General features: G+C 41.3%; 2 protein-coding genes across 7 annotated transcripts in view; both read left to right on the top strand.

The window, feature by feature from the left end:
* Positions 1 to 95: 95 nt before the first annotated feature.
* On the top strand, positions 96 to 19,643 carry INTS2 (integrator complex subunit 2). The gene is made up of 24 exons (XM_037371589.1): positions 96 to 438; positions 1,009 to 1,147; positions 1,884 to 1,986; positions 2,228 to 2,341; positions 3,036 to 3,166; positions 3,264 to 3,437; positions 3,938 to 4,164; positions 4,961 to 5,086; positions 5,584 to 5,655; positions 5,751 to 5,865; positions 6,523 to 6,591; positions 7,047 to 7,181; positions 7,672 to 7,848; positions 8,549 to 8,657; positions 9,543 to 9,647; positions 10,133 to 10,297; positions 10,487 to 10,688; positions 11,233 to 11,358; positions 12,894 to 13,083; positions 14,012 to 14,254; positions 15,282 to 15,389; positions 16,721 to 16,826; positions 16,998 to 17,174; positions 18,025 to 19,643. Exons 1-24 carry the CDS (start codon positions 146 to 148, stop codon positions 18,192 to 18,194), a joined length of 3,576 nt encoding a protein of 1,191 aa, XP_037227486.1. The 5' UTR covers positions 96 to 145; the 3' UTR covers positions 18,195 to 19,643.
* Positions 19,644 to 19,925: 282 nt separating this feature from the next.
* The window catches only part of BRIP1 (BRCA1 interacting protein C-terminal helicase 1), a 73,695-nt gene continuing 70,148 nt past the window's right edge, over positions 19,926 to 23,472 (top strand). For 2 of the 6 annotated variants that reach the window (XM_037371544.1, XM_037371535.1), the window contains exons 1-5: positions 19,926 to 20,127; positions 20,679 to 20,761; positions 21,591 to 21,719; positions 22,518 to 22,629; positions 23,105 to 23,299. In XM_037371544.1, coding sequence (XP_037227441.1) covers positions 21,627 to 21,719; positions 22,518 to 22,629; positions 23,105 to 23,299 — 400 coding nt within the window. In that variant the 5' untranslated portion in view covers positions 19,926 to 20,127; positions 20,679 to 20,761; positions 21,591 to 21,626. The remainder of the gene's footprint in view (positions 20,128 to 20,678; positions 20,762 to 21,590; positions 21,720 to 22,517; positions 22,630 to 23,104; positions 23,300 to 23,472) is intronic. The other 4 variants (XM_037371575.1, XM_037371566.1, XM_037371558.1 and 1 more) reach the window with 3 other exon arrangements.

The raw sequence follows: 23,472 nt of genomic DNA, 5'->3' as shown, positions 1-23,472 counted from the left end.
GCGGGCGGCGGGCGGCTCCCCTCGGCCCGGCCGCCTCACGCGCCGTGACCTCACTTCCGGTGCGCCGCCATGACGTGCTGCCCGCGCGCCGGAAGCGGGGGGGGGGGTGAGGTGGAGGGGGCCGTGGGCCGGGAGCGCGGCCGCCATGGCGGAGTGCTCCGGCCTGCAGTTCGTCAGCCCCTACGCCTTCGAGGCCATGCAGAAGGTGGACGTGGTGCGCCTGGCGGCGCTGAGCGACCCCGAGCTGCGGCTGCTGCTGCCCTGCCTGGTGCGCATGGCGCTCTGCGCCCCCGCCGACCAGAGCCAGAGCTGGGCGCAGGACAAGAAGCTGATCCTGCGGCTGCTCTCGGGCGTGGAGGCCGTCAACTCCATCGTGGCCTTGCTCTCCGTCGACTTCCACGCCCTGGAGCAGGACGCCAGCAAAGAGCAGCAACTCCGGTACCGCGCGGAACGGCTTCTCCGAGGGGGCCGCGGGCCTGAGGCGGCGGCTGGGGGGGGGACGGAGCAGCCCGGCCTGGGGGAAGGGGCCCTGCCCCTGGCGGGGGGGGTGGAACCAGGCGCTCTGCTAAGCTCCCCCCCCGGCCCAAACTGGGCTGTGGCGCTGCGTCCCGCCATAACGACCTGTCAGCGCCCCCCGGGTTCGGCAGAGCAGCGCCGGGGGGCTGGGGCGGACTGGCTGCCTGGGGGCCCTTCTTCCCGCTGTGCTGCGGGGGGGCAGCGGCGGGGAGTTGCCCGCTTTGGGGGGGCAGGGGTGCGGCTGGCACCCCTCCTCGGGGGGAACAGGTCGGGTGGATGCGCTCGCTTGGCTGCCTGTGCTGCTGGGGAATGGAGGTGCCTGGAATTTGTATGCTGTTATTGAATCGCATTTCGTGATGTGCTACGGGTACAGCAGTCTTCTCCGATCGCTGGCGTGACAGAAGAAATCCCTATGGAATTACTGTCTTCCTTTAACTGATAACGTTTCTCTGTTTGCAGAAACATTAATAGTTGGTTTTAATTGTCTGTTAGGCACAAGCTGGGAGGAGGTAGCGGGGAAAGCATCTTGGTGTCGCAGCTTCAGCATGGGCTGACGCTGGAGTTCGAACACAGCGATTCACCTCGTCGACTTCGTCTTGTACTTAGCGAATTGCTAGCGATTATGAACAAGGTAAACTTCTCTACATCTGGACGGCTGCAAATTTTATGTCGTTGAAAATGTGCTCTGGATAGGTTGGTACCCTGTCTGGTTCTGTTTCTGGTGCTGCTGTTGTGTGTGAGCACTCTTCTCCAGTTCTTACCTGCTTTTTACCAAGCGCTCTTCTCCAGTTCTTACCAAGACTTAAACTGTCCGTGTGATTTAACGGTAGTTTGTGATTAAACTCCTTGTGAACCCAGCTTCCTAGGGGAAGTCTTTCTTCCTCAGAACAAATGAGGGTAATCTTTTCTAATATGATTCAGACTCTATATTCTGTCATATGCTGCACTGTAATGTGATTTTGTAATATATCAGTGCAGAAACCATATTTGAAAGCAAAATTATGACTTTTCTCCGTCAGTTCTTTACTTCTGTTGCACTGCAATATTAGCCACGGTATTTCTTTTACTCTCCCTCCTCACCCCTCCCAGCACTTTATTTTCCTTGGGTAAACTTACTGGTTTTTTAGAACTATCAGCGAGCTATTTTTCTTTCTTCTGGAAAGAAGCAGTGATACCAGCCATATTGGAGGGTTTCCAGTAGTAAACGTCTCTTATTCTAAACACTGTTCTTGCCTGTTCTGTGTTTATAACTGTATGCTTTCGACAGTTTTTAACTTACTCAATCTGCTGCATTTAAAGCCATAAAAGACTGATGAGACAAGCTGTTTCATAAAACCTGTTCAGTGGTGATGAATAATGTCTTGTAGGTGTCAGAATCAAATGGTGAGTTTTTTCTGAAATCTTCTGAGCTCTTCGAGAGTCCTGTTTATCTGGAAGAGGCAGCAGATGTTCTCTGCATTTTGCAAGCAGGTGTAGTATTCTGTATTTACAGTGTTTTCTAAACTCTTATGGTTGTAACAAAATAACTTCTGGAGCCTTTGTGGCTGATTTAAGGTTCATCAAAGCTCTCTAGCGCTTTGAAAAAGGAATAGATCATAGACTGCTTTTCCATTCATTGATCTGAGCATGTTATTTAAATGCATATTAAAAGCAAGGTTTTATTTGCTTCCCAGTGAAACACCATGACTTTTAAAACCCCCTTTTTATCCAGAGCTGCCGTCACTATTGCCGATAGTTGATGTGGCTGAAGCTCTGCTGCATGTTAAAAACGGAGCCTGGTTCCTCTGCCTGCTGGTGGCCAATGTTCCCGACAGCTTTAATGAGGGTGAGTTACAGTTTCGTATTGTCTAGCTTACTTTTTCTAAAGGTGTGAAATGATTTCTAGCAGTATAGTTAATTCTGGGCTAAAGTATGTGTGATACACGTTTGAACTGAAGAGCGTTTGGCTTGTGAAATATAATTTGAGTGCATTTATACCCAGAGGTGCTGATGGGCTCCCATGCTCATCGTGTTAATTCCTTTTTTGCAGCCTACTTATGGACTCGTTGTGTGCACGTCGTAGCTTTCCCTGTGTAGGTCGCCTTTGTAAAGGCTGGCTCAGGCACTGAATGCCTGCAGACTATGAACCTGGTCTAGCCTTGCTAATGGGTCTTGTCCCTTAGACTGACAAGTATTATGAGGTGAAAAATGTGTATTTGTGGTGCCTGTTTAGCATCCCTTACCCCTCAATAAGATTTTGGTCTCCAGGGCTGCCAGATGCACAGGTTACATTAGATAGAGTACAAGTAGTAATTGGATGACACATAAATCTGTAACGACCCTGTAATTTCTCTGAGGAGAAAGGCCATTTCCTTGTTCTTATGTAGTGTAATCATGAGTTCTTGCCCAGACAAGGTTTGCGTGGCCCAGCTAATAAATCATCATGAGCTGAACAGAACCGCTTGGCTTTGTGTGTTTATGCTTATGTGGCTTTCTGTTGGAAAGGGCGGGGTTGCTTACACCTCCTGTTGGGTATTTAGTCTGTAGAGGTTTGATTAAGAATGGTGAACGGCAGGATGAGGAAAGTGTTGGAGGCCGTCGTAGAACAGAAGCACTTCGCCACCTGTGTAAAATGAACCCTTCCCAAGCTCTGAGGGTCCGAGGCATGGTGGTAAGTCTGTCGTTGGTCTGTCATGGGAATCGCAATTATGACCCTTATTGGATCTTTAGAGACAGCGAAGATGATTGAGCCTGAGCATTTTGTGTAGGTGGAAGAGTGTCATCTACCAGGTCTTGGTGTGGCTTTGACCTTGGATCACACCAAAAACGAATCCTCAGATGATGGAGTGAGCGACCTGGTGTGTTTCGTGAGTGGTTTGCTACTTGGAACAAATGCGAAGGTTCGAACTTGGTTTGGAACTTTCATCCGAAATGGCCAACAGGTATGAATATCTTCGACTGTTCTGCTTTTAAAAAATACTCCTGCAGCTTATCCTGACTCTTCTGCATGTGGGCACCTGCGTTTGTCTGAATGTATATAAAGCCTGTGGTGTGTTTTGGAGCAGTGGGACCATCAGATCTATAAACGGTGGTCCTGCAGGCAGCCATTTGGTTGTTCCTCTGAGAGACTGTCAGGTGAGGAAACTGGGGAATTGTAAGTTTGCAGTGTTTACCTGGTAAATATGTTTATCCTCAGCGTTCACAATAGGATGTTGCATCTTGACTTGCTTAGTTGTGTTAGTTAAAGCTTGGGTTTGATGTAATAAGGTCACGTGTTGCCTGTTGCCCTGGTACTGAAAATTGTATTTTATAACAATTTCTGCCCCCCTGCCCCCCTTCTTTTTTTTCCTTGATTTCATTGTTACGAAAGCTCTTATGTAATTACATTGTTTGATGGCATGAATTTTACACTGTTGTTCTTATCTTTTAACTTCTTACACAGAGAAAAAGAGATAACATCAGTTCTGTGCTTTGGCAAATGAGGAGGCAGCTGCTCCTGGAGCTCATGGGAATCCTTCCCACGGTTCGCAGCACACACATTGTTGAAGAAGCAGATGTTGATATGGAGCCAAATGTGTCTGTGTATTCAGGACTGAAGGAAGAGCATGTCGTGAAAGCCAGCTCATTGTTACGTCTCTATTGCGCTTTGATGGGAATTGCTGGGCTGAAGTAATGAATGTTTTAAGGCTCTTGTGTTTTTTATTCACTGTCCATCCGTTTAAACAGAGGTTGAGAGCTTTGGGCGCTTTTAACATGAGCTGTCTCTTAGTGCCGTTGTGTCCTTGAAACAGCCTTGGCTGGGTTGGCCAGCTTTAGTGCAGGGGGAGACCCTTCTCACGTGCCAGCTGATGGAAGTTTCTTCTTTATAGTATAGAGAGCAAATGCTACGTCATGCTAAGGTCTGTGGTGACAAGTATGTTTTTTACTTTCCAATACTGTTCTCAGCAGAAAAAAATTGTTACTCCAATAGTAAAGTTATTTATGAACTTTGCTGATTTTTAAAATTTGAAATAAGGCAAGAACTGTAGCGCTCTTTTTAATGCTGCAAAATCAGTTCTGCAGACTTTAAAAGAAGTCAGCCTAAGTGGTTGGAGCCGTGCATAGAGAAGTTAGGTGAAAACTCTAGCAACATGCACCGTATGAGTTTTGAATTTCTGTTCCTTTGCTTTTACTTTTTAGAGAGTGCTAATGTAGCATCTTTATGGATTGTTAGTTTTAATTTTTTTGTACTAATAGGCAGGATTATATCCTGGGGAAGTTTTCTCACTGGTGTTCTCTGCTAACAGATTTTAATATCTTTAAGTTGAAAGAATTACCAGTTAATCTTGATATTAATCTATTTATAGTAATTTCATAAACAGATTAAAAACCAGAGAAAATTTAATCTGTAACTATTATGATGAGATTGGAAATCTCAGCTTTTGAATTAGCAGCGTGGGTTTTGTTCTTTTTCTGTCCTGTTCAGGCCAACTGATGAAGAAGCTGAGCAGCTACTGCAGCTGATGACCAGCCGGCCTCCCGCGACTCCAGCTGGTGTTCGCTTTGTATCTCTTTCCTTTTGTATGCTTCTGGCCTTCTCCACTCTTGTCAGGTACCTCGTGGTAAAGGAGGAGTTTTGTAAAGATGTTGCTGTTCTAGCACTGTTAAGGCAATGACCTCCCCAGAGCTGCACAGTTTGTCTCTCCTAATTCTTCATACAAATCTCCATATGTTGATTGAAGGCTCTTGTGTCTTAGCTTAGTTTGGGGTGGTTTTTGAAGGCTAAAGCAAGCCTTACTAGGCCACTTTTCCATTTAACAAGTTTATGGCTGAGTTCTTTAGAGACCCTGTGCAGAAGAGTAGTGGTGTAGGTGTTTCATGGATGTAGCTTGCTGCTGTGTGCATTCAAGACAGGAAATTGCCTGAGAATGGGACTGGAGTTTGCACTGAATATCGGTGCTTAGTGGCTGTTTAATGCTGAAGTGAAAGTGACAGGATGTCTCCTGGCATAAGATTCCTCAAATACTGGCTTTTCTGCAAGTAATTGTTAGTAAAAGTAGCGGTAGTTGCTGGGAAAAGCATCTTTTATGATTGATTTTTTTTGTGCAGCACCCCAGAACAGGAGCAACTCATGGTAATGTGGCTTAGTTGGATGATAAAGGAAGAAGCTTATTTCGAAAGGTGAGAGCAGGCTTCTTTTGTGTTTAATGATTCCAGTAATCTCACATGTATTTACGTCCTATTGGAGATTAACTCTTCCTCTTTGTTGTCATTAGCATTTCTGGTGTGTCTGCTTCTTTTGGAGAGATGCTTCTCTTGGTGGCCATGTATTTCCATAGTAATCAGCTCAGTGCTATCATTGATTTGGTCTGCTCCACCTTGGGAATGAAGGTAAATCTTAAGCTCTTTCTGGCACATGCATTTCTCTGTTAAAATTGACTTTTTACTGTGTATTTATGCTCTTGTATTTACTTTAGTTTTGATATGAAGAACTTCGGGTTTTCTAATACACTTAGAGCAAATGTAAAGTTAAAAAATGGGAATTAGTTCCTGTGGAAAAACATCTCGCTATGCGTACCCCTTGATACAAAGTGACGTCACGATGAAAGTATCTCCAAAAAGCGGTGACTTGTTGAAATACATCATTTGCAAATAACTTTTTTAGAGGACTAGTTGAAGTAGTTTCCAAACTGAGCTGCAAACTTCTTATTTTAAATAGAGAAGTATCTATATATATGAGTTAATTTCTGAAAATTACCAATGGAGACTTGCCTTCGATTTACTATTGTGAAACAGTCTCTCAAATATAAAAGCTAGGTAGGTAGTTTCTAGGCTAAGGAAGACATGGAGTGATGAACTTGTGACATTTGAAAATATTTTTTGTTTACATTGTTTACATTTAAAGTGTAGATGTGAATGTTTTCCTGGTATTCCAGTGAAGACAAGTCGAAAAAGCTTAAAAGTTAGCGGTTCATAAAACAAATTTGCAGCACTTATTTGTAAGAAAGCTAGAACTTAAAATTACAAGTACTTTGTTCTTTGTTTCAGATTGTCATTAAGCCCAGCTCACTCAGCAGAATGAAGACAATCTTCACACAGGAGATTTTCACTGAACAGGTATTTTAAGCCTAGGTTGTCTTTCCCCTCTGCCCCCCTTTTTTAAATTTTCTTTCTTTTTTTCCTTCTTCTGTAATTGTTTCACTTTGACCTACAAGAAGAATCCAAGCCCTGCTGGTACTGAAGAGCCTTGGTTCTTTCTTTTTGTACTCTGTTCTGATTATGCTTTTTGAACACTTAGCTTTTTTGAATAATGAGGCAGCAAAGGAGAAAACTTGTCCACCATGACATTAGTTTTTGCAGTAGCAGGAAATTGTTCGTGATGTAGTATTTGTGCTACGGTTTTACGAATACTGTATTAAGCTACGTGAAAATGTTCTTCAGCTTCCAAAAAACCCAAAAATAAGGAAATGCCACAAAGAAAGTAGCTGTGCAACTTTGTCACCTCGTGCTTGTGCATTGTGGTAAGTTGAATATTTGTGGTATTTGTCTTGTTAATTATAACTTTCTTTTAGGTTGTTACAGCCCATGCAGTTCGCGTGCCTGTTACAGGCAATCTCAGTGCCAACATTACGGGGTTTTTACCTATTCACTGCATTTACCAGCTTTTAAAAAGTCGATCATTCACCAAGCACAAAGTATCTATTAAGGTATGTCCTTAATTTTATTTCTGTTTGTAATTTTGAATGTTGAATAGGTTTTGCAAGCTGTTTTTTTGGTTGAATTATAGGAACAGAATTCTCGATTAATCTTACAGCCTAGTACCATGTAATTTAATAAGGAATGGTGTATTAAGTTAAGGTACCTGGTTTTAGCTCCATAATCCAGACACGACAATTTAGTGAAGTTAAAAATAATATGAAAGTTATCTCTCTTCCCCCTGTCTACGCTTAATAAAATCATAGTCAGAATGATATTTCCAGCCAGGACAAGTTTTATTGGTGGGTCTGGACAGAGCAGGGTCCAGGATACAGAGTTTATCACCAAGCCCAACTCGGAACTGGTATTACACCTTCCAAAGACAAAGCCTTATTCAGCTACATCATTTTTTGTAACTAGTTAACAGGGGATGTACATGCAGACAAAAAGAATTGCCTTCCAGCTTCGAAGTGGAACTTGCAATGGCATGTTTTTTTCTAGGACTGGATCTATCGGCAGCTCTGTGAAACCACCACTCCACTCCATCCTCAGTTGCTTCCCCTTATTGATGTCTACATTAACTCTATTCTTAATCCTGCTTCTAAATCCAACCCAGAGGCCACAAATCAGCCTGTCACGGAACAGGAGATACTGAATGTTTTTCAAGGACTTTCTGGGGTAAATAACTTTTTTGCTTCATTTGTGTACTTTAATGCGACCCTGTGGTTTGCTATTTGGTATATATGCTTGATGCAGATTCTGTAAGTTGCCTCGCTTTTTGTCTTTAACGCCTGTATAGTAAACTGCCTCCTACAGTTGTGGTCATGTGTTTCAAAGTGAATCTTGTTAGTGCTACTCAGATTTTTAGGAGGATTGCTAGTTGTCCCTGGTTTGCCCTTTTCCTTGGGAACTCACCGCCTCATGCTGTTCGAAATGCAAAGAAAGCGCTCTGTGGATTGAGAAGTGGAGGTGTTTATGTAGGATCTGCATAATTTTTGTATTGACTTGATCTTGTTGGATAAAAATACTATTTAACTGAAGCACTCTAGCTGTTTCTGAAAGAAGCATTTTCATTTTGATAGAAGTATGAGAATGGCCACTTGACATGTGTGGAATGAGTGGCAAGCATTGACTTGTATTGGAATCCTGGGATTACTCCTTATTAGTGTCCCAAGATACCAAAATACATTTTATGTTTGAAGTTTTTTTTTTTTTAAAAAAAAAAAGGAAAGTTCCCTGCAGCTTTCAGCTTGGACCTCCTGTGGCTTGATATTTTTATACAAGGCCTTACCTTTCTTCGTATTCTCAGGTAAATCCAAATTTTTGTTCTCAAGAATCAGGAATGCAACATGACCTTTGTATGTGGTTTTATGTACAGGGAGAAAATACTCGTCTTAATCAGCGATACAGCATCACAACGCAATTGCTTGTCCTCTACTATGTCCTGTCGTACGAAGAAGCACTTCTGGCAAGCACAAAGATACTAGGTATGTGTATCACTGCATCAGTGGAAAACAGATTAACTGAAAAGTAGATGCAAAACAGTAATCAAAATTCATGTTGCTGTCAGATTCAAGCACAGCATAAGAAGTTTAGATTATTGTAATAAATACAGCATTGGTATGGAAATTCAGGACATAAAAGTTTCTCCTAAAACTCTGTAGTTGAACCATTTGCTTTCCAGATTAAAAAAGGTCCAAGGTGGCCAAAAAGTTACCAGAAATGTGTATGACCTTCTAATAAGTACAGCAGCAATTAACAAATTTTAAAAGAATGTTGTGTAGTTTATTGACAGAGTGTAATTTCAGTGAAAATACGGTGTCTGTATCTGGTGGCTGTTTTCACGTGCCCTTTTTAGGGTGCAGCTTCCAGCATTCAGCAACGCTGTTTTCTTCATGCTATTCAAGCAAGTCTGAGATAGTGTAAAATCAGTTACAGTTCTTCCTGCATTTATAACATCCACCTCACTGCGGGGTGACAACTGTTGTGTGTGACAACAGTTTAAATTCCATGTACCAACTGATAATTGGGTTTTTTATGAATAAAAAACCTTGAATAAAGAAAATGCAGATTTGGGCTTTGATCTCAGAATCAGTTGGATTTGGTCAAAGGTAGTGTGGAGATCCTGCGAACAAATCAGAAAACGCCAGGAAGATCTGTAAATGGAAATGTTCACAGAAACGGTTTCCTGAAGAGCTTAATTTAGTACTTTTAAGAGGAATGAGGTCTGTTATTGGGGATTTTATCTGTTTAGCTGGATAGAGAGCAATATAGAGACAAGTGCTTTGCATTTTCTTTATTGATTCAGTTGGGGAAATAATTTTTTCCAACTGTAACTGTTAGACATGGTTGCCTGTCCTGTTCCCCTACAGCTGCCATGCAAAAAAAACCCAAGTCTTACTCCTCAGCATTAATGGATCAGATTCCAATCAAGTACCTCATCCGGCAGGCACAAGGACTGCAGCAGGAACTGGGAGGTATATCTGTGTGTGGAAGCCTGATGTGCGTGAAGAAGGCAGACGAAGGGGGCTTTTTAGTTCTGTGGCTGTCCTCTGTTTCGTAGTGTGCCTGCCTTTCCCATCCTTTGAAAATCTGTTGGTAGGGACTAGTGGGATTTACAGATATGTTTGAAGAGTAATAGTGAAAGTTTGAGAAAGGCAGTTCTTTTTAGAGTGGGTCTTGCCTATCTAGCATAGGTTATAGAATAGGAATTGGCTGAGAATTTTTAATTATTCCAGACAGAGTTTAAGAGTTAGTTACTGTAGGGTCCTCCCACCTTTCCAAAAGGTAACTTTTCCTTTCTGTTGGTGTTAGAATATCAGGCTGTAAACATGCAAGCTCTTTGAACTTCTTGGCAGTGATTCAGTTAAGGTCTGTCGTTGAAACGGTAGGCGCAAATACATTCAGATGACAGACGTAGCTACTCACATCTAAGATGTATACTTTCTTAATCCCCCTAAAGGTTTGCATTCTGCACTGTTACGCCTTCTTGCAACTAACTATCCGCACCTCTGCATTGTGGACGACTGGATCTGTGAGGAACAGATCACGGGCACTGATGCCTTGCTGAGGAGGATGCTTCTTACAAACATTGCAAAGAATCACTCTCCCAAACAGCTCCAAGAAGGTAAAGAACTTCATTTGAACTAAACAGCGTTCTTTCCAAATTGGTTGGCATATAGTGGATTTGAAAGAGTGTAGCCATTTAATTCATTTGATCATACTGCATTTATATCATGAAAATTTTCTGCTGCCAAGTCAGAAAAAAATGTCAAAAATGCAGTTTTACCAAGATGCCATTGTCTTTATTTTATAGCATTTTCCATGCTGCCTGGAAATCATACCCAGCTGATGCAGATCTTAGAACATTTAACACTTCTGTCAGCTGGTGAATTGATCCCGTACGCAGAAGTATTGACATCCAATATGTATCGCTTGCTGAATGCTGGAGTCCCTCGGGGGATTCTTCAGACTGTCAATAAACTTTGGATGGTTCTTAACACTGTGATGCCAAGAAGGTAGGCTCAAAGTACTGCTGAGCTTGTTGCTGCAGGTAGGTGGAATGCCACTTTCTGTTTCAAAAATAATGACACAATGCCTGTAGGAAATTGGAGGCTGTGACTGAGTAGAATGTGTTGGAGTTGCATTCCATTTTGCTTTGTTGAATTTTTTGAACTTTGCCTTTAAAAGGAGAGTGCTTCTTGTTCTCAGGGGAAAGGAAGTCACGAGTGCACTTAAAATATAGGAGGATGGTTTTAGGGTTTATATCGTTTATGACAGATTACTGATGAACACAAACTCGCTGTGGTAAGAACATGCCTTTTCAGAGGAAGTGGATGCTCTGTTGCAGTGAAAACAGGTTGCTTGCTATAGTTTCAGTGAATGTAAGTTAACTGTATCTTGGTTAACTTCAGGGGCTGCAAATGAAGTATAGGGTTTTTGCTGCTCGATAGGCCTGGAAGAATAGAGCGAACTGAGAGAAGTGAGTGTCCAGATGCTTATGTGATCCCTTTTGTTTTACGGATTATCTATTAGAAAACCATAAAAATAATCTCATTTTAGGTTGTGGGTGATGACTGTTAATGCTCTGCAGCCTTCCGGAAAAATAGTCCGACAGCAGAAATACACTCAGAATGATCTGATGATTGATCCTTTGATCGTACTAAGATGCGATCAGAGAGTCCATAGGTAAGTGTCTCCCTCCTTTAGCTTTTTATGTGCTGTGGTACTTAGATTAATACATAGTGAATGCTAAACGGAAAAGTGTCTCACAGAAAACTTCTAAAAGCTTTCAGCACTTCAAAATGTATTTTCAAACTAATGGTATGAGCTTGTAAATTCCGTCTTTTTTGTATTAAGCTTAGTCTGGGGACTGAGTGAGCCATGCGTGCTGATTCAGCATGTCATGCTGTCTACTGGACAGCCTTACACCCAGTTCTATATTGGAAACTTTGGGATTTGTACATAGTTCGTCCATTTTAGATTTGTATGTGTGTGATTTTTGTTCTACATAGACATTGCAGCGTGCTTAAAATGGCTGCTGCCACATGGTGGTGGTGGGGGTTGAGGTTGTAGCTGTAATACCCTTCCATTTCACCCTGTCTTTTGCCATCCCTCCTGGGCCTGCAGGTGTTCCATCTTTTTGGGTAACAGTTTCTGCCAGTGGGTGCTTGATGCGTGTGACAGAGTTGGATTTACTTAATTTCCCAAGAAAGTGTTTCAGTAGTACTTGGAAATTAGTTCCTCTAGATGTCAGTGATGACAGAGGAGGATGTGTAATGCTGCTCTGTGCCTCTGACGCAGAACAATAAGCTGAGAATTTCAGTAGTGAAAATGATCATAATCGATTGTAATGGACCAGCTTTTAAGGAGAATACAAAATAATGCAAACAGTAAGTCAAAATTTGTAAATTATAGCTTTGCTTTTTCATAGTAACGAACAAAATTGCATCTGTTATTCTAAAAAGATACAGTTAATCATTTTAAACATACTTTAGCCCCTAGCTTTATTCCTTGTGTATTCTTCTTCATGTTTTCTGTCAGTTGTGGTTTATTTCCCTCCTTTTTTATTATCCTTTTGTTCATAATAAATGCTGAACAGTCAATTTGATTTGTTTTTCATATTCTTGTTTGTATTCTGTTCCCCCTTGCCTTTAGCAATTGAGCCATGAATCCAATTTTCATTTGAGTTGCTACAACTCTGCTAGACCTCAAGTTTCTGTTGATGACATCTTTAATCCCCAACCCGTAGGTGAAATATTTAAATGTATGTCCCTTCAGCCCTGGATGCAAATTGAAAAATCCTACATTTCTAAAACTAGGGAGATTTGTAATGCAATGTGATTTGCAAACTATCATCTTAGTATTGTGGAAGTAGTTCAGAGCTTGTCTGCCTTACTTGTCCCTGTCATTCAGAGAATTATTTTTCCTTATTTCACGTATAGCTGACCTGTTTTGGGTTTCCTTTGTTCCTCAGAAATCAGTCTCTCCAGCAGTTCCTTGGTTTTGTGGAGCGAATGCATCCGTGGGTGTGCCTGAGAGGAGCAGGGCTGAATGGCAGGGCAGCAGAAGGGGTTGTGACCTTTAGTATTTTGCCATGTTAGGGAAAAGAGCTTTAGCATGAACCAGACTACAGCAAAAGGAGCCTTTGAGGATGCTTTTAGTTTGTTCATATTGTTCTGCCTACTGAAATGCCTTTGTTTTATCACGTATTCCCATATCAGGAGTCCTCCTCTGATGGATATAACTTTGCACATGTTGAACGGATATCTTCTGGCTTCAAAAGCTTACCTCAATTCTCACCTGAAAGAAACAGCAGAGCAGGACATTAGGCCATCGCAAAACAATACCATGGGTCCAGAGGCCCCAGAGGTTACAAGGGAAGAATTAAAAAATGCATTGCTTGCTGCTCAGGTAAGGGGGAAGAAATGGCTATTAAATGATGCAAGGAAAGACAATGATAAAACAGAATTGCAGAAACAGGAAATTAAAAAAGGAGACCTTTTTACTTCTTTTTTTACTGGCTTCTGTTACCATGAAAACAGCCTCTGTATTCAGATGGTTAAAGTATTTTCTGGTCTGAAGCGTTCTGTTGGTTAACTGCCTTGTAAGTGTTTTTTTCTGTTAGTTAGTATAGAAGAGTTCTGCTTACTAACCCTTTTGCCTCGTCGCTTCTGTTATCCAGAAACTTTTCCTGTACTTGGATTTGGAGCAGTAAAACATGAATAAATGTGACAGATTTATGCATAATCTTTTGAGCTATGTTATTTAAGAGAAGCAGCAAGCATTGTAAAGTGTGAGGCTGAAGAATGGTTAACTTAGCTTGATGTTACGGAAATTCTTGACTAACCCTGTTTCACAGACAGTCTCTTCTTGCTTCTGTCTGGAAGAATGTCACATATATAGTCCCTATTAGAAGATGATTTTTTAATTAATAGGAAGTTTTATATTTAAATGAGTAGTGTTGTCTTCTCTGAATACTGTGAATTACATGACCATGTGCATATTTTCTCCAATCTGGATGCTTTAAGGCACAATGGCATGTTTATTTTGAAACAGTATGAGATTCCATTGAATTCATACTTTTTATCTGTGATTATGATTATCTGTTGCATTTAAGCTTTTTTTCACTTCTCAGATGAAGTGTTGGGGGTTTTGTAATGTTCTACAGGATTTGTGATTCTTGAACTGAGTTGTTTTTAAATCTATACATAAAAAAAATCTATAGCTAGAAGTTCTAGCCACCTGACAGTTTTCCCTTTCTTAAATTGTCATTACTTCGTATTTGATTTCTTTGATCTCATTGGGGTTTTTAATGTGTGTTCTGTTGTTTTCTTCACAGGACAGTGCTGCTGTGCAGATTCTTCTAGAGATCTGCTTACCTACAGAAGAAGAAAAAGCCCAGAGCAGTAACACCCACAGCCTGCTAAAGACTGTTCATAGTACCACAGACCCAAAGAGTCCTGAGCTAGAAGAAGATGATAGCTTGCTGTGTAATCTTCGAGAGGTCCAGTGTCTCATCTGCTGTCTGCTGCATCAGATGTACATAGCTGATCCCAACATAGTCAAACTAGTTCATTTCCAGGTCTGCTTTGCACTATTTTAGTTCTTTTCATGGTTCCTCTGGTTAAGAAAGAGCCAAATGAAGTGGTCAGAGCATACTGAATGCTGCTGCTGTGTTCCTCAGAAATTATACTGTCCCACTTTTCTGCTTCCCGTCTTGTCAAATCGGCGGTACCTACATTTCCTCCACGCTTCAGTGCTTGGACTCTGTGTTGTAGCCCAGAAGGGAGCACCTAAACTAAGTCTGTTCCTCATCGTTAAACACATGCTTTGTTTGTGCCTGTGCCCTTTTGTATGCCAAAAGACTTTGTCCATTCTAGGCCAAGGAAAACTGGCTTAATCATCTTATAATTACTTGTTCCACATCTTTTATGGGTTACTTTTTTCTGGCCATGTTTTTAAGTCAGTATACCCATTATTCAAAACTGTAATTTGGCTTCAAATGTAAACATCTTATCTTTCCTTTCTGGTAGGCCACAGTTTATCTCTTTATAGAGTGGAAGGAGAAAGGTTGTCCCTGCCAAAGCAGCTGTACACCTTCAAAAAAAGAAGAGGGGAAAGCGAGCAAATTTTTTAATATAAATGCATTTTTATTGTGTGTCGAATTGCTCATTGCCAGATGGCAGTCTCTTTAAAAGCAGTTAATTTGCCTTGACCTGGAACTGATTATGTGCTAAAAAAGTCATAACAGTGCAGTTGTGAAATAAGCAAGTTGGGGCCTGCGGTGAAGTCTGGAACGTGGGAAGGACACAGAAGGAAAGGGTCACTGCAGTCTCATTTAGTCTGGGGAGTGGAGGGAGAGTTTCTGTGCAAATCGTACATGGAGTATTGAGGATAAAGAACCGATGCAGACCCTGGGTTTGTCACCCAGCTTGCCCCTTGTTACCTTGGGATACAAGCCTGTTGCTTATAATTCTGAACAAAAGAGATTTACAAGTATATTGGTTTTGAAAAAAGCATGAACACAGATTTAATTTAAAGTCTTAATTGAAGCAGAATTTTTAAAACACCTTTGAAACATTGACAGATCTGTATTCTTAATCACACAGGGTTATCCATGTGAACTTCTGGCACTGACAGTGGCGGGGATTCCGTCAATGCACATCTGTCTGGATTTCATACCGGAGCTCATTGCCCAGCCTGAACTTGAAAAGCAGGTACTGTACAGTCATCTAATTTGAGAATCACTGTAAGCCATTAAACCTGATGAATTATTGGTTAAGGGGAGAAAATAAAAAGATCACTAAAAAAAGTCCTGTTCTAACTTGCCTGGGATTTTGAGGCAATATCTGGAGCACTTTTACCTTAAATTAAAAGCCCAGCCTTTAGATCCTCTTCAGATCACAGCTCTTGTAACACATCTCTGTACACTTGCTTAGGAAATACTCATGAATTTCAATATTACCTTCAAGAACATGAACAAAAGCGCTTTTCAGTAACGACTTTCATTCATTCTTTATGTTGAGTATAAGTCAGTTGGCAAAGTTTTACTTACTTAGTTTTCATCTGATACTTTATAGCTACAGGAGCTTCTCTGAAGATTTAGGTTTTGAAAACCTTTTTTGCAAAGATATTCTGTAGAACAGATGAAGCAGCCTTAAAATAAAAATTTTTTTCATTCTCATGAGAAGCTTGACTACCGAGTCTCTTTCCAGGGAATATTACTGCTGTTTCTTGAAGCAAGCTTGGGAAAAAACTATAAGGCATGAATTTCTAAGTCAGTTTAGATTTCTCCTTTGCCAGTTGTCTTACCAGGTCCTTCCCTGGTCTTAACTGCAAGAGCAAAAGCAAGCTTTTGCAAACTTGCAAAAGCAAGAGCAAAGAATGACACGTGCAGCTTTCCTCAAAGTTAGACTGTTTCAGTCTGGAGAGTCATCGTTTCTTCTTACTACAGGCTCGGCAAAGGGAGAGTCAGGAGATTGATTTGAAATTTTTCACCAATATTTTTTAAGGTCTTCTCATGATGATTATGAAAAAAAATGGCAAATAATCATTACTATTACTTCCTAAAGCAATTCGTAGACCCCGATTTAGTATACTGTGGCAAGGGGAGATAACGTATTTTGCTGGTTGTAGGTAACTGAAATTTGTTGGGCTAAAGACTCCTGTTCCTGCATCAGGCCATTTTTGTAGTTGCTCTTATTTAATCCCTTCTCAAATACTAAGTTACTGCAAGGGTTATATTGTAAATCATGTGTTTCTTTGTTGCTCATCATTAATTTGGAACAAACAGTGTCTGTGGGGGAGATTTTGAAATACTAACACTCATACTTCGATTAATGTTAAATACTTGTGGGGTTTTTTCTTCATGTCAGCAGAAAAAATTCAGAGTAACTATTATTAAGGCTTGTCAGGCTTTAGTTTCCTCATTGGTAAAATAGAGACTATTTACTAACTCATAAGTTACGTGAAGAGCTTTGGCTAGAAAGTGCAAAGCAATCTGTAACTTTATTGCTTATTCCTGTTTTGCCTTTCATCTACTTAACAGATATTTGCCATCCAGTTACTGTCATTTTTGTGTATCCAGTACGCACTACCTAAATCTCTCAGCGTGGCTCGTTTAGCTATCAATGTGATGGGGACCCTACTCACAGGTAAGCACTCCAGCAACCCCTGCGTGCATGGTTGTGCAAGTTAGAATTATTTGTCTAGGTTGAATGTGTCTAAATGCCGCTGTGTTAATTGTGATTGTAGAAGTACAACAATTCTTGACAGGATTTTTATAATAATTCCTTTTTACTTAACCATTTCCTTTTCCTTCATAGTTTTAACCCAGTCGAAGCGCTATACTTTTTTTATGCCAACCCTGCCTTGTTTGGTGTCATTCTGTCAAGCCTTTCCTCCTTTGTATGAGGATATTATGTCTCTGCTGATACAAATAGGACAAGTTTGTGCCTCTGATGTTGCTACACAGACAAGAGACTTCGACCCAATTATTACACGTAAGTCCAGTACTTTGCATTTCAAAAGTAGCGTCATGGTCCAGGGAGAATATTATGTTAGTGTTTCAAAAGTTTGAGTGTAGTTGGAATGCAGTATGAATTTACTGCTGTTGTCCTGTAATGTAGAAGGAATAGGGAGGGGTGGGTTTACTGGATTGGAGGAGAGAGTTTAGAGGCTACAGGGGCTGAAAGTACCCCTTTTATTAAACATCGTACTCCCTTCCATTTATTTCCTTGCTTGTATCATTCCAAGATGTATCCCTGCATGCAGGTGTTGTGTGTAGGATTTGGAATTGCAGTCTAAGGATTAAAGACGTGAGTAAAGGCCACTGGCTTCTGAGAACGCAAGGATGGTTCCACCCATCAGCTGAGGCGTAATGGCCACGTAAATCTTCCTAATCTGTCAGAAATGCAGTCACATGAGCTACCTGAAGTCTTACCCATGACATAGTATGGTTGGATAAATATGTAGTGACTGTGTGAACATGGATTAACTGTTTAAGTGTACCAGTTGATCTTGAGCATGTTTTTGTGTGTCTTTTTTTGTCAAGAGACAAATGCTCCATTCATGTGATACAGGGTTCCCTGATGCTATCTATGCTAGGATATTGATGTCAAAAGAAGTAAAAGGGAATATAAAAATCCCCAAATGAGTCAGACATAGGTGAATGAAAAGGAATGTTGTAGTGTCTCTAGAAATAATTTGTGGAGTTAGGTCTGGTGCATGAAGTAGTGATGGCTCAAATTTGCAGTTTCATAGCACACGTGTTTGTGTGTTATGGGTGTGGTATAACAAGTTTTAAAAATTATTTATTTTCATGTGCTCTTCGTCTTCTACTTAATTTTCTAGGTCTCCAGCAACTAAAGGAGAAACCACATGAAATGTCAGGACTTTGTACAGATTCATCTAACAAAAGTTGTTCAAGGGACATTGCAAGCGTGGACCCCGATGTTCAGTTATGCCAGTGTGTTGAAAATACTATCATTGATATAATTAACATGAGTGTAAGTGGAGTTTAGGAAAAAGGCAAATGAAATTGTACTGTAGCTAGTCCCATGGTCTGTGGTGCCTGAATTTTGAGAAAGCTGCAGAAGTGGACTGAGGAAGCAGAGCACAAGGAGTCCAAGGTTTTCATTTATTCAATCTAGTTATGGCTGAAAAGAAAATTCATTAAAGAGGCAAATGTTGCTTCCAGTGAAAACTTTTGAGGCTGATGGTGTCAGTAAATAATTTCCAGTGAAACTGAGCATGATTTTCAGGCTTGCTCGGTGTCTGAAGTGATACAGCAACACACCCAAAAGAGTTTTGTAACACTCTTGAAAAGTGAATACTTAATTTGTTGAGCAAACAGTAAAATGATGGGTCAGAAAAATTTGAGATTGAAGCGTTTTGCTTAAGTTAAATGAACTATTGTTCCAGAGCCTTGCAGAGCAAGAGGAAATAAAACACTCCAAGGAAGACTTGAAAAAGTGTAAGTAACTTGCAGCATCACATTGAGTACTAAGAAAATAGTTTATTTTTTTTTAATTTGTGTTTCAAACCATTGGTCACAGTTTCAGTTCATGAGATCGGGACCTTCGTTTAAAGATCAGCCAGCCTTTGTTAAAAGTTGGAAACTGGTTTAAAAGTTTCTTGAAAAGAAAGAACTAGTACTACAAAATGAGCTGAATAAAGGTGCTTTTTAAAGAGTATGTATTTTTCACACAGCTCAGATGGTTTAGTGTATTTTAACATCACTTAGTAGAAATGAGAAAGACTTCAAGAAACAAGTGAAAGATATCTCAGTTGTCATCAGGATAGGATTAAAAAAAGAAATTAGTGTTTGGGGTGACTGGCAGAAGGTAGATTTCTTTGTAATGAAAGGAATGGCAGGTGTCAGCCCTACAGAAGCGGCTACGTGCAGCTGAGCGCAGGAGAAGGCCGAACCCTTGGTGCCTCATGCAGCTGGTGGCAGTTTGATGGGGCGCAGCCAGGAGCCCAGCAGGGTGGCATGGCGGGGGGCACGGCGCCGTGTGCGGCAGAGGAAGAAAGCCGAGGTTTGGCTGCTGTGCCAGAAGCAAGCACAGTATTCAACACGCATGGGTCACTAAATTGTCAGTCCAGCCCTTACTATTCCCTTCAGTGACAGCAGCCAGGGTCCTTAAATAAATAAATACGTTATTTTTTTTATTAAAACCAGTTTCTATTCCAGAAATAATGGTCTGATCTTTAGCGTGGTCTTGAGAAAGACTTGCATAGCTGAGCTTCCACCCGTGCTGGGCAGGGATGGATGAGGGAGAACACAGAATTGCCAGACACTGACCGGCTCTGTGCTCACCAGCACGCCATAGCCAGTCGGCTGTGCCGTTGTGCTCATCTTGATGTAAAGTGTGTAAATAATATAAATGTATTTTTTTTCTTTGTTCTAAGTGTAATTTTGTATGCTGTAGTGGTATTGAAATAAAAAAAAAACCTCATGTGTGACTTAATATAGGCAACTCCCTTGGAAATTAAGTTTTCCAGCTGCACACCCGGTGTGCCCCGAGGGAAGCTCCCGGGAGCTCAGAGCAGCCCCTGGAATGGGAACAGCGGGGTGGTATTGAAAAGCCACTGAATTTTCTAAAAATAGTCTTTTTTTTTTTTTTTTTGTTCCCAATACAGTGTTTTCTGTGCACTGTGCCTAAAACACGGTAAATAAAAAAATGATATTATTGATATTATTAAATATACTGGATTAGAATATTATCATCATTATTATTCCCCCACGGTAAACACGTGGTTGCCTAGCAACGAGCACAACCCGGAAGGCAACAAGGCCCTCCGCCACTGGTTCTCGTAGCGCAGAGGTGGGAGGCGGGAGCGGCTCAGTGTGCGATTTGCTGATTGGCGGCGCAGGGCCCCTTCCCGTCAGCTGATTGGCGCCGGGGCGGAGGCGGGAAGGACGGACGGCGAAGAGGGCCGCCGTCGCCTGAGGTGAGCGGCCGCGCGCAGCCGCTCGTCGCCTGAAGGGGCGCGGAGCGCGGCTGTGAGGGGACCGGGCTCGCGTGGGGTGAGGGAGGAAGGGGGGTTCTGGGGGGCCCTGCCGCTTAAAGAAGCGAAGGCCCAGGTGCCTTTGTGTAGGCTGGGGTGGGGCGGCGCTCAGAGGAGAATGGCAGCCGCTTTCCCTGCCCGCAGAGAAGCAGAACAATTCTCCCCAGGGCGGGAGTAGGGCCGAGGCGGCCTCGCGGTTTCCCTGCGGGGTGGCCCCGGTGCGCCCAGAGCCGCTCCCGGGACGAAGGGTCCCTCCGAGGTCCAGGGCCCCCGCCGCCTCCTGCCCGCTGGGGTTGAACCTTCCCCGCGCCCGGCGGGGCTCGCTCGGCTCCGGGGCGAAGCTGGCCGCCAGGCAGCGCCCGTTGCGGGGAGCTCCCCGGGTGGCGGGGAAAGGCCTTTCGATGGGCTGCGGTTCCCTTCCTGCCAGCGGGGTGGGGTGTAAGCTCACGCTAGCAATCTCTTTTTGCTAGGATTTCTTTTTCTTGTTGAGGCAGTTGGTGATGGAACTGAATCATGCCATGCGTTCGTGGTTGCTTGATGTTTATATTTACTTATTAAAAGTCAGATGAGGACACAGGTTAGTGAGTTAATTTATCACACACATCTGCTAATTCAAAATTGCTCTTTTATTCTGTAAATGGTGAAAACCTATCAGAAGAAAACCAACTGTGTCGTTTAAAAAATGTAGTTGTCCTTTTTTTAAGCTGTCTGTGCCCCTTCAGGGTTTTTAATTCAATAATTTCAACAATTTTATGTCATACGGAAGCTGACTTTCTTTTATTACCCAGCATGAGAGAAATACAAGATAACACAGAGTAGTAAAAGGAATGACACCTCATTTCCCCCTGAATAATTACTCTATTATTAGTAGAAGAAAAGTATTAGTTTTTAAACATCTCATTTTTAAAGTAATTGTCCAGTTTTATTTTCTCATTGTTTTCAAATGAACAGTATAAGCTACTGTGGTCAACTGTATCTTTCTAGTTTGCAGTGTCATGGTGTTCAAGCTAATGGACATACAGGATTGAAAAACTGATGATATTTAGTTATTAAATATCCTAAAAGACTTTCCCCCTCCTTCCCCCAAGGATTTGGGTCTTATCTCTACCAATATTCAGTCTGAGAAGTAGAACCTGAAATGATGTGTGCAGTTATCGTACTTTTATTTAGATTGCTGATGTTACTCATCTGATGGTGGCAGCTTGCTCTTATTAGTAACAAGGATCTAGCCTGAACTGATGGTGTGTGGTATAAGTTTCCGTGTGCTAGTTCTGTTAATATCCTGAACTGCTTAGCCCCCCTTATCAGATTAGCAGTTTCTGCTTGATTTTATTTGGTGCTATATGTTGTTTCAGGCTTTGCCTGGTTGTTAGTGTTGACTTGTTAATTCTATTCTTTTATTGCAGTTATAAACCTGAAATAAATGAGAGGAAAAAGCGGCAATGTCTTCTGATGTGTCAGAATATACTATTGGGGGAGTGAAGATCATATTCCCTTGTAAGGCTTACCCTTCACAACTTGCTATGATGAATGCTGTAAGTAGAATTTATCTTAACGTTTGCTAAACTAATAGCTTATGCTTTCCAATACCTATCAGCATTTAGAAAACTAGCATGTTAAATTCAGAGCCTCCAGTATCTTGACAATTTCAGTTGTAATGTAACTTACTGTTCTCTATGCTGCACAATGGTATCTGGCCCATGACTGGGGAATGCTGAAGTACATTTTGCATTTTGTGAACATTTATGCTAAGAAACAAGTTGTGTGTTAGGTAATATGTACAATTCTTCAACTAGATATACTGTAATAGAAATTGTATGTAATTTTGCAGTTATATAAGGAGGGAATGATTTAGTAAAACATCAGTCTTTTAAACAGAGAATTCTAAGTTCACTAAGTTTTGACTTTTTGGAGAGTTTTTAATGATGAATTATTATACTTTCCATTTGAACAGTTTTAGCCATTTTTTCCTCTTTGGAACAAATGGTTTGGTTGTCTGACAGATGTTTTCAATGTTTTGGTTCTGTAAGACTAAAGGAAGCAAGCTAGCCCCATCAGGTCTTGCTGTTAGCAGGTAAGTATTTCACAGTATTTCCCTCTCAGTATTGCCAATGAGGCATGTTCCTCTTGAGAGAAATACAGCTAAAGGCTGCATTAATAATAACCTGTTATGATTAAAAGTGATTGGTGAAGGGTGGTTTTGCTTTTCTTTACAAGACGGCAGGTATCCTGATATTTTTAGAAGTTAATTCTAGCTTAGCTAAAGACATCCTTTTTGGGTTTCGGATTTTTTTCTATTAATTCTGTGTTTGTTCTTGTTATTCTCCTTAAAGATTATTAAGGGCTTAAATAACAGGCAACACTGTTTATTGGAGAGCCCTACAGGCAGTGGCAAAAGTTTGGCATTACTTTGTTCTGCATTATCATGGCAGCAGTCTCTATATGGTAAGTTGTCTTAGTGTCTGTTTGCTCAGTTTTTATTACCAAAATATATTATAATGAGTTGTTGTTGCTGTTGTTTATCAGCCTTTAAACATGTGGTTTCAGGAATCTAACCATCTTGTTGTCCACCTTGCCTTATTGGCAATATAAAACAGTAATGGCTAGTAATACTAAGCTGGATTTAGGTGTCTGTTATCATGAGGGAGTTATATGGCTGTTGGAACTTTGAAAGAAAATACTTCTAGGTTGTATTTATGAAGATTAAATTGAAGAAGAGGGGTATTTTTCATTTCTCCAGGTTTTTACAGTTCTGTGCACTGCAGTTCACAGGGTAATGACAGTTTGTTCAGACTTTATAGAGACTCAAGGTTTATAACTAGTACCTAAACAAAAGCTTTCCTCTTAACTGTTTTGAAAGTAGTTCTCATGTGTAGTCTTGACTAATTTCTAATGGGAGACAAATGACTGTGTCCTTCAGAGAAATCACAGCTTATGTCGTCGAGTGAAAAGGAAGACAGAAAGCCAGAGACCTCACCACCGTGTCGCTGCACGTGTCATTCCCAATCTAAGAGCAATGAGGCTGCAACAAGTGTAAATAATGGTGCTTCTTGTTCTTTTAATAATTATGAAATGGGAAGTTCCATAAAACCTGGAAGCCCGCTAACAAACACAGGTAATTTCATACATAGGCAGTTAAAAATCTGTTCTGGAAGTAAAATACGTAGCCAGTGATGTCAGGGTTTGTTGCTTTCAAGTCAGGCACTTTTTTTATCATCATAATAGGGGAGTCCTACATAATTCTGCTCTGTATGGAAATGGTGGTTAATCGGTCTAGAAATGTCTAAT

Source organism: Falco rusticolus, chromosome 1, assembly GCF_015220075.1.
Source record: "Falco rusticolus isolate bFalRus1 chromosome 1, bFalRus1.pri, whole genome shotgun sequence".
NCBI classification, from domain to species: domain Eukaryota; kingdom Metazoa; phylum Chordata; class Aves; order Falconiformes; family Falconidae; genus Falco; species Falco rusticolus.
This window is presented reverse-complemented; position numbering and strand designations above follow the sequence as displayed.